Below are 10,762 nucleotides of genomic sequence, written 5' to 3' on the forward strand. Positions count from 1 at the left end.
TCTTTGTTTTTGTTTTTTTGTTTTTGTTTTTTGACAAAATCGTACTTTCTGAACTATAATATGTAGGTTCAAATTTTGTAATGGTTTATAACTTGATTATGTTAATGAATGATAGATTACATTTTAATTGAATAAACTGCTAAACGAATATAATATACTGTTTATTAAAACAAGAAAGGGTTAAAACAAAGTGAGTGTAAGTATTAAAATGGCCGTTAGCTGTGTGAATATTCTTCTACAGCAGGCTGGGACAACTTGAGTGGACGTCCATGCACTGTGTTAACCTGGTCTTCCTGCAGCAAGACTGCACAAACAGACGAATGTAACACACACTTCACATGCTCAGTTTACATTATTATCTTCTGTTGCAGTACAAGCTGGCTGTATGGTTGAACAGATATGATGATATGCTGTGATTTCAGACGTGTGTTTGATCTCCACTGAGGGAAGGGATGGATTTATGTTCAGTGACAAGCTTTACAAAATCACCCTGGCTTATATACTGCAGATTTTAATCCTATTTAAGATGACATTCACCCTTCTCCCTCTGTCCTCCTCTGTTTCTTCCTTTTCTGTTTCTGTCTTGTCTTTGTTGCTCTATGTCTCCATCTTTGTCCTCAGCTCCTGGCTAAGAAAGTGTTCACCCTGTACGCCCTGGCAGTGCAGCAGCTGTCTAAACAGGACCACTACGATTTTGGCCTGCGTGCCCTCACCTCCTTGCTTCGCTATGCCGGAAAGAAGCGTCGCTTTTGCCCCAAAGTTCCCGATGAAGAAGTAGGTCTTTCTCTCTCACTTGCTCTCTTTCTCTTTGTCTCATCTATCACAAACTCAAAATGTGTTTGAGAACTTGCTAAGGGCTCATTAGAACTGTTTATGCAAGTGAAACAAACCAAACTATGCACACTTAATACTCAGTCGTTTTAAAGGATTTGTGTTCATATAAACATTTTAAGAGGTTTTGCTCATTCCTGGGATGATAGGGGACTAAATCTGTCGTCCTGATTCCGTGCAAAAATTATATTGTAGATATATAAGAGAGAATTTTATACTAATATGAGTGCAACCTGCAGGGGAAAAGCAGGCATTTGCTACTACTGCGTGATCTGAAATGTGAACCCAAGTTGTGATGTCATCCATGTTTTGTCAATTTCAAATCACAGGAGACCGATAAGCTATAACTCTAACTGGACTAGCTACTGTCCTCCCATTTTACATGAACTAAACTCTTGAATAGGAAGTGAGTGAGTCTGCCTGTGTATCTCTGTTCCCAGATCCTTCTAATGGCTATGAAGGACATGAACATTGCTAAGCTGTCCTCTAGTGACGTGCCACTGTTCAATGGGATTACCCAGGACTTGTTCCCTGCTGTGGAAACACCCATTATAGACTACGGCAAGGTTAGTCAGCAGTTGAGATCAGCATTCTTAGCATTATAACATAACTAGTGTTTTGTTACGTTTGCTCTGACTGTATGACTATGTTCTTTCTTCTTTGTTTCCCAAATAGCAAATCATTTATTTCTTATCTGTGCAAGTAGATGCAGAAGGAAGTATAATTCAGTGGCAGTCAGCTTTCACCAGATGTTGTCTTAAGAGCTGTCAGCTCCTCTTAATATTTATTGTAGCACCAATACATACATAAACAGCTCTTATCAATACTTAAATTGTAATGCTGAGCTCAGCAGAGTTTGACAACATTTAGACACCACCACTGACACTGCATCTGCTGTCTAACTTACCATTGTCTTTTTGTTTTTCTATATGCCTGTCTCTTGTTGGTGTAGTGGGTTGATAAGTGATATATACCAAAATGGACAAACTGAATTCATCTTGACTCTGGTACATCATGGTCAATATATCATGAGTTTCTGTATATTTACAAAATCACTGTGTTGCAGTTGAGGGAGGCTATAGAGGGGGAGCTTCGTCAGAGCGGTTTGCAGGTGACTCCTTTTACCGTGACCAAAGTCATCCAACTTTATGAGACCAAAAACTCTCGACACTCCTCCATGCTGGTGGGCAAGACGGGCACCGCTAAGAGTGTCACCTGGAGGACCCTGCAAAATGCCCTCACTACCCTGCACCACAAGGGAGTGCCTGACTTCCAGCTGGTCCAGGTGGGTGTGGGTGGAAAACAATACACTGTGGCTAATATTGCCTCTTGAATCAAAAGGAACCTTGTGGGGTCTCACTTTGAGGGGTGTATTCCACACAGTCGAATTCTCACAAACTGACAAATAACGTCTGACTTGGAAAATAATTGTATTTATTTATTATTATATTTATTATTATTAATTTATTATTATTATAAATTTGCAACTGTCAACAAATGGGTCTTTTTAGATCATGAAGTGCTCTAACCTTATAATAGAGGATCATGAAAGATTATGAAAGATTAAAGACACATTATGAGCAATGGCTTTGTGTCAAACTTAGATTAAGTGACTGGTTTCATTCAGCACTACTCAGTATTAAAAAGGGACAGTAGTTCTAACTCTTCCAGTAAAACAGACAAATCACAGACTTACTCATTACTTACCCCTGCAGCATGTGTTAATACACATCATAAAGACATACACTTATCCTTGACAAACAGTCTTCAGTAATTATGCTCTGCCATTATACTGCACCTTTTGTAATCTGTTATCATCTTTTCTTTCACTCTTGGTCCCTGTGGCACAACAGGACTACCCTCTGAACCCTAAGGCAATGAGTCTGGGAGAGCTGTATGGCGAAAATGACCTCTCCACCAACGAGTGGACTGACGGAGTGCTGTCCTCCCTTATGAGATTAGCCTGTGCAGGTGCTGACACTAGGAACACACATTGCTTTTAATACTACCCTAACACAAACAAGTTCCAAATTGTTACGTATTATTATTTGCTTTACTGGCACACAGTTAACACAAACCACTCAAACTCTTTTTGTATAGATTCTGCTCTTTTTGTGGTCAATCTGTAACTGATTTTCAAACCAAACACCATTCTAAAGGTTAAAACTGAATATTTCCTTAGAATTTTTTAATGAAAATGTAAACTGATAAACATTGCATAGACAAGTTAATCCTACTATAATTTATATTTAAACCCATTTTATTTATTTGTCACTTTACTCTCCATTCTTTAGATGAGAAGCCAGATGAGAAGTGGATTGTGTTTGACGGGCCTGTGGACACACTGTGGATAGAAAGCATGAACTCTGTTATGGATGACAACAAGGTGCTCACGCTCATCAATGGAGAGAGAATCTCCATGCCTGAACAGGTGAGAACAGAACTGGAAACTAGACTCAGAAGTCACAGTGGACATTTTGGCTTTTCATAGTAGGTAAAGTACAGGAGTTGCTAATAACTTTAACGATGGCTCCATTCTATGCAAGTAAGCGGTGACACAATGTGAGCCAGCTTGAACAATACCAGGACCCTGAAACTGAAGTAGCTCAAATTAAATCAACAATCAATAATCTTTGTCTTTCATTAAGAATAATTTTTAATGCAGAAATATGTGCACATTGTGTTAAGTATTACAGTGGATCTATGGTGAGCACACATACAGTAGATATAATTCATATGTTTTCAAACAACCTGGCACTAGGCATTGCCAAATCTAACTAGTTTCCAAATGGAAAGCAGTAAATATGCAATGACAAAAATTTCTGTTTTGTTTTGCGCAGCAACTAGAAGGAAACAAACGCAGCTGTTTCTGTTTCTGTTTAATAAATCCGCCAAAGAAAGAGCACAAGAACAGGCTTTGATTAACAGGGGGCAGATTAGTAGCCTAAAACTGAAAGGGAGCCAGAGCATCGAAGTGGCTTGATCCATTTAGCTGACAGTCTGGTGACAGCCAACAAATCACCATGTTTGTGTGCTTTACGTGATTAAAAGAGGGAAGGAGCTTTAAATAAAAATGAACTAATGAGCTGAAATGTCTTTGTCTTCTCTAGCCATAATAACAATGAGAAAGCATGTGCATGAAAAAGACATTGTTTAAAGTTAATTAAATAACTTTGCTTCTTTGAAATTGATGACAGCATTCTGTCTCTTGAGAAAAGAATATAGTAACAATGAAATTTACAATAGCAGTAATCCATAAATGTTGTTTATGGTCCCAGACACAGTAGATAAACTAATAAAACAAAATCGAATGAATGACTGTATATTACTGTATTGTAGTCAACCTTGTACAGTGAAATGATCACAATAAAAAGACAAGACTATGTCAATTCTTTTGTCATAGGTGTCTCTGCTGTTTGAAGTGGAGAACCTGGCAATGGCCTCTCCAGCCACAGTGTCTCGCTGCGGGATGGTCTACAACGATTACTCTGATCTGGGATGGAAGCCTTTTGTTCAGTCCTGGCTGGACAAGCGACCCAAGGTGCACTCACGTTTTTAAGAACACATTTATTAGAGGAAAATAATACCTTCATGAATGACGCCCATTTTATTCCCTTATTTTCTGGGACCCTTTCTCTTTCATCTCCATCTCTTAATCTCTCCATTCTCCGTAGGCTGAAGTGGATCATTTAAAGCGTTTGTTTGAGAAATATATGGAGAGCACACTGAACTTTAAGAAGAGCAACTGTAAGGAGCTGATTCCCATCACTGAGCTTAATGGAGTAACCTCTCTCTGCCGCCTCTATGATTCCCTGGCCACATCCAGCAATGGGGTAAGTACAATCTGTAACCTTCACTGCACATTTATCAGCACACATTAAATGTTGATCCTTAATGGCATTTGATGTAAAAGACTTAAAACCTGTGACTGACATTCTAGTCCTCTATCCAACTCCACCCCATTTCCTTTGCAAGTATATCCCAGAACAAAAGCTGACATCATCTCTTAAGACTACCCTGTGTGAAATCCAGTGTAATTTTTCTTTCGCTCCCTTTCTTCAGGTGAATACTTCGGACAAAGAAAACTTGGGTAGGATGGTGGAGCTCTGGTTCATCTTCAGCCTTATTTGGTCCATCTGTGCCTCTGTTGATGAGGATGGACGCAAGAAGATAGACAACTTCCTACGGGAGATGGAGGGCACCTTCCCTATCAAGGTCCTTTGTACAGCATAATATTTGTTTAGACAGTTATGACACACAAAGTCAGTCAAACAGCACTTTCTCTCTCTTCACTAGGTTGTTTGCTTGAGCTGTGTTTAGTGTACTGTAGGTACTGCTGTGGCTGAACTATGTTTTGCAAAAAAATAAAAAGTTGAATTTTTTTTATTTATTAATTTGTCGTAGCAGGCAACATTCCCTGAACTTTTTATGAAAACTCTTTCAGGACACTGTTTATGAATACTATGTGGACACCAAGAACAAAACCTGGGCTTCTTTTGAAGATAAGCTGCCAAAGGGCTGGCGCTACAATGACAAGTAAGTCAGCTGTTCCTATGTACCTGACATCAGCTGTTGCATGCATATATGCGTAACTGTGTGGATGTTGTATCCTTTTCACTCTCTGCCAATTTAGTTACTTAATTTTTAGGGCGAAAGCAACGACCGCTGTGAGGACCCTATTGACATTCAAGGAATTATTATTATTAAGAATCACATTTTTGACGGCGCATCATGCTCGAAAACCCATGAAACAGCTCCCGCGACACGTTTTACCGATGAAGCCCTTTGGAGCCATACAGTAAACCCAAAAGGAAGCTGGCCATTTTGAATTTAGTGGTCCTTTTTGTTGGTTTGATTGCATTGTACTTTAACTTTAGAAAATTGATCAGATCAACTTCAAATTTGGTCAGTGCAATCTAAAGACCATTATGACCATGTAGATGTGTCACAACTACATGCCAATATTCAGTCATAGTCATAGTGCCACCTGCTGTTAACAGGAAGTGAGTAAACTACCTAACATGTGCAATACAAGTATATTTCTCCCTCTGTTCTCTCCTGCAGCGCTCCATTCTATAAGATTATGGTTCCTACAGTGGACACAGTTCGCTACAACTTCCTGGTTAAGGCTCTGGTGTTGGGTCAGTACCCAGTGTTGCTCACCGGGCCAGTGGGCACCGGTAAAACCTCAGTGGCCCAGAGCATCCTGCAGGGATTAGATAAGAAGTGGACTGGCCTCACTATCAACATGTCTTCACAGGTTGGTGCATTTGAATGGTCTGTGTGGGCGTGTATGCCAGATCTGTGTTCTTGTTCTTCCTTGTAAGAACCAGGATGCATTTAAAAATGTTAATTTTTTAATTTAAATATTGCAAAGAAAGATAATTTTGGTAAGTCGTTTAATTCAGTTTGTCTCTTTATTGTCTGCCCCCTTCCATAAAGCTTAAGACATTAATGTGAATAGTCCAGAGCCCTTGGCTTGGTTTCATTAAAGAGAAAGACAGGATATAACTACCACGCTATGGATTTATATATTTAATGTCATGTATGTTCAATAGGCTGCAACTCACATGCATGTCATAAAGTATCAACTTTCGATGCCACACATGCATAACATTCACCCCCATATGCATAGCTCACACATCTCATCTGTCCACTAAATATAACTTTGGATGAGCTGCCCTCACTTGTAGCGTGAGATGATTGAGTACAGGTGTTGTGTGCATGTGCTTGTGCATATTTCTGTGTGTGTGTCCAATCCACCACGGCTTTGAATAACCTCCATCTCGGCTTCACTACAATTAGAGTCAAAGTGCTCCAAGGCGGACGTCAGAGCTGGATAGCTATTAGAGCCAGGGATGATGGAGGCACTCATCACCCCACCTTTACCACCACCATCACCCCCACAACCTGCCTCTAACCTGTCATCTCTCTCCGCACCATTTCTTGCTCCTCTCTCTTCTGCCTCTATCTCATTTCTCACCACATATTGATTCATGTATATTTTGGGATAAGTGCTCTTTATTAATCTTTCTTCTCTCTGTCTTTTCCATTTTCGTTCACACACTCTACTCCCTTTAGTTCATCTGCACATCTACAATGTTCAGCTCTAGCCTCTGAGTGGTCAACTGTTTCTCATCTTTCTCGTTTTTCTTTTTCTTCACTTAAGTTCCTCATTCACATCTCAGCATGCAGTAATTTAAGATACTCATATTTGGATGTCACTCAATGCTGTTTTTCACATATGGAATTAACTGCTTTCCGTGGACAGATTTTTTGCTACAATGATTTAATTATTTTTAGTGTCCGTGTCTAAAAACTTGTAATAAAATGATCACCAGCAAATTAGATTTTCTTCTCCATAGAAAGATTTCCAAATTGTCACAGTAGTAATATATGTAAAACAGTAGTTATCAAATCAGAGTTTGTCTTATTATGAATGTACCATGCAAATTCCATAGTTCAACCCACAATAAACTCATCACCAGCAACAGGTTTTATGATTTTGATAATACTGGGCAAATGTAAAGATTTTCCTCCCTACATTGTCTCAGTCACATAAAGAATTTTATACAGATATGCAGATGATGTTGCTATTTCAAACTAACAAGCCACAGTACTCTCTAATTACCTACACAAATACATAATAGACCTTTTTCATAGCAGCCATTTTGAATGAAACACAGGTGTTAGCAATGATAATAATTAAGGTTCTGTTCCATTTAGTGTAGCAGAGCCTTTCCAGTGAGCCAACAATAGCAGCAGCCTGACTCTGTTTGACCTGAATTGAATAATACCTTAATTAGTATCATTGGTGTGGGCACACATTTTTTACAATTCAATTTTTGATGTATTTCTTCAGTACTGTTCATTGCTGAATTTTATTGTCACATTGTTTATGTTGTTTCATTATAAATAAGTATTTCTAAGGTACACACAGAAAAGATGAAACACACCATTTCATCTTTTCTGTACCTTTGTCTCTTTCTCCGTGTCTCCATCGCTGTCTAGACCACCTCTAATAACATCCAGGCCATCGTGGAGAGCCGCATCGAGAAGAGAACCAAAGGTGTGTTTGTGCCAGCAGGGGGGAAGCAGCTGCTGTGCTTCCTGGACGACCTCAACATGCCAGCCAATGATCTTTTTGGCTCCCAGCCACCTCTGGAATTGCTGCGCCTCTGGATCGACTATGGCTTCTGGTATGACCGCCAGAAACAGACCCTAAAGTTTGTCAAGGTGAGAAAGTGCATTCTGATAAAGGCAGGAGTGAGGTCTATTTTTAGGTGTGTATGAGATTAGGACATTATAATTTCTCTGCCTTCTTAGTGCCTCCTCCATAATTACCTCCAAATCACGATTATTTTTCAGCATGTGGAACAAGAGCTGTACATGTGAAATATATTTAATTCAATACATCTGTGTTACTTAGAGGACATTTTCTGTAATGTGTGTTTGTGTGTATGTTTGCTTTGTTAGGACATGTTCTTGTTGGCGTCCATGGGGCCCCCTGGTGGAGGGAGGACTCACATTTCTGGCCGCTTACAGAGTCGATTCAGCCTCATTAATATGACCTTCCCTAATGTAAGTCCTGTTGACTATTTTTCCTCTCCTCTCCTGCCTGCCCTGTCTGACTTTTTTCCTTTTATCAGAGGGCTAAATGTGACAAAATGATAGTAATTGATTGATTGAACAGTCATTGATATATATTAAATATTAAAAAAGAAAATGTGAACAAATAAATAAGCAGTGAAATTAAAATAACCAGGATTTATAAAATGTATAGTTTAGAGTTTATCTAAAAGAGACTTGTTCTTTTTCTTTATCTTTTTTTTTCTCCTTCGTCTATCATCCAGCTATTTCTGTTCCTTTCAGACATTTTATTTTCTTATTAACTATTTTTTCTTCTCACCATACAGAGATTACCCTAATTATGATTATAGCCACAATGATAATAATAACCACTGCAAAATTGCACTCCCTCTCTCTCTCTCTCTCTCTCTCTCTCTCTCTTATATCGAACACCCAGGAGATTATGATTGTCTGAAAGAATTCCTGCTAATTTATTTAATCTGCCTCCTAGCCCTTTGTTCCTTTTGTTTTATTTAGTATTTTTGTACTTCCCTTGCTCTCTCCACTCTTTGTTCACTCCCTCTCCATCTTGTCTCTTTTCAGTCCTTTCAGTTATCTCTGTTGTTGTTCTCTTGTCAACCTTTTCAGGCCCATCTTTTTTCAGCGCTTATTTGTAGTCCCTCTCTTGACTCCTCTCTTCACTTTGATTTTTGTATTGACAAAAAAAAAAACAGTTTTTGAAAATGGCTGGAGCCATATTGCATTCAGGAAGTAAACACCTGCCACATGAATTGCCTTGACTGTTGACTGTGTGAAGTGGACAACAAGAAAAAAGAATTGTTACACCCCTCAAAAAATCCTATTACATTTTTCTTTCTCTTGACTTGCACAGACACACTTTGAAATCTGTATATCTTATTGACATGGCTGTACCATTTACAAGATATACCAGACTGTTCTTCTCTGCATTCAGGAGTCCCAGATCAGACGGATCTACAGTACGATGATCAACCAGAAGCTACAGAGCTTTAAGGAGGACGTGAAGCCCATTGGAGAGGTTCTGACTCAGGCCACCTTAGAACTGTATTATGCTGTTTCAGCTCGTTTTCTTCCAACTCCAGCCAAGATACACTACCTCTTCAACCTCAGGGATATCTCCAAGGTACACAATAATACATAAAGAGGGGTTATATCAATACCCACAGCACACACACATATATACAGTACCTTAATATGTTTTCTGGAGCCTGTTCCAGCAAAGCACTCCACAATAAGCCTCACATAACCAGTATGATTAGCTATGGTAGCATATTTTCTTGAAATTAACTGCAGCCTTATTTAACTTAACCTGTTTAGTTATGTGATATATGTGACAAAGGTTGTGAGGTTCTATGAAAATTTAAAATACTTTAGCCATCTGCTAATTAATATGTTAGACAACACATTCATGTCTTTTTTTCTCCTGTTCCACCCTGCCCAGGTGTTTCAGGGCCTGCTAAGAGCTCACTCAGACTTCCATGATACCAAAAACAACATCACAAGACTGTGGATCCATGAGTGCTTCAGGTAACGAAAACCATTTTTTCACCAAATCTTTGACCTTCTCACAGTCATATAGTATATTTACCAACCCCAGCTAAAGCTAGAACTTTATTGCGACAGTGTCATAAGCCTGGGATATTCCAATTGTGAATAGCTTCTACTTTGTTTCACATCAGCCAAAACATACAGGTGCTTTTGTTGTGTACGTGTTGCATACTATTTCTTGTCTATGTTTTGTTTCAGGGTTTTCTCGGACCGGCTCGTAGATCACAGTGACATGGAGGCCTTTGTTGCTTTGCTGGGGGAGAAACTGGGTTCACTCTTTGACCTCACGTTCCACAGCATCTGCCCAAACAAACAACCGCCAATATTTGGTACATTTATTCCTTTACACACACATTCATGCACACAGCAATGTCAGTGTCACGCCAATAACATCTTACAGATAAGATAATGCACTGGTAATGGACTGTGTTAAGCATTATGAAACTGACTTATGACAACACCAGAAGATATGAATGTGTTTACATTTGTTTATTTATTATAAATATCATTTTGTGTGTGTGTGTCAGGTGATTTCTTGAGTGAGCCTCGTGTGTATGAGGACTTACAGGACATGAAGGGTCTCAAGAAGTTCATGGAAACCCAGCTGGAGGACTACAACCTGACACCCGGCGTAGTGCCCATGAGTCTGGTGCTCTTCCGAGACGCCATTGAACACAGTGCGTCTGAGAACACAACACACACAACTGCACACACTCTAATGGCACAGCATCAATTCCACACATTCTCGCTCTGTCCAGTCAATCCAGTACATTAC

General features: G+C 39.3%; 1 protein-coding gene across 1 annotated transcript in view; it reads left to right on the top strand.

The window, feature by feature from the left end:
* The window catches only part of dnah2 (dynein, axonemal, heavy chain 2), a 56,776-nt gene that overhangs the window by 22,906 nt on the left and 23,108 nt on the right, over nucleotides 1–10,762 (top strand). The window contains 16 exon segments of the mRNA XM_035675725.1: nucleotides 622–774; nucleotides 1,272–1,397; nucleotides 1,898–2,116; nucleotides 2,685–2,802; nucleotides 3,126–3,262; nucleotides 4,235–4,372; nucleotides 4,506–4,664; nucleotides 4,894–5,046; nucleotides 5,276–5,367; nucleotides 5,896–6,091; nucleotides 7,843–8,067; nucleotides 8,308–8,412; nucleotides 9,374–9,562; nucleotides 9,881–9,966; nucleotides 10,186–10,316; nucleotides 10,515–10,664. Coding sequence (XP_035531618.1) covers nucleotides 622–774; nucleotides 1,272–1,397; nucleotides 1,898–2,116; nucleotides 2,685–2,802; nucleotides 3,126–3,262; nucleotides 4,235–4,372; nucleotides 4,506–4,664; nucleotides 4,894–5,046; nucleotides 5,276–5,367; nucleotides 5,896–6,091; nucleotides 7,843–8,067; nucleotides 8,308–8,412; nucleotides 9,374–9,562; nucleotides 9,881–9,966; nucleotides 10,186–10,316; nucleotides 10,515–10,664 — 2,377 coding nt within the window.

This window comes from Morone saxatilis, unplaced genomic scaffold (assembly GCF_004916995.1).
Source record: "Morone saxatilis isolate NCDOM2014 unplaced genomic scaffold, NCSU_SB_2.0 Contig4, whole genome shotgun sequence".
NCBI classification, from domain to species: domain Eukaryota; kingdom Metazoa; phylum Chordata; class Actinopteri; family Moronidae; genus Morone; species Morone saxatilis.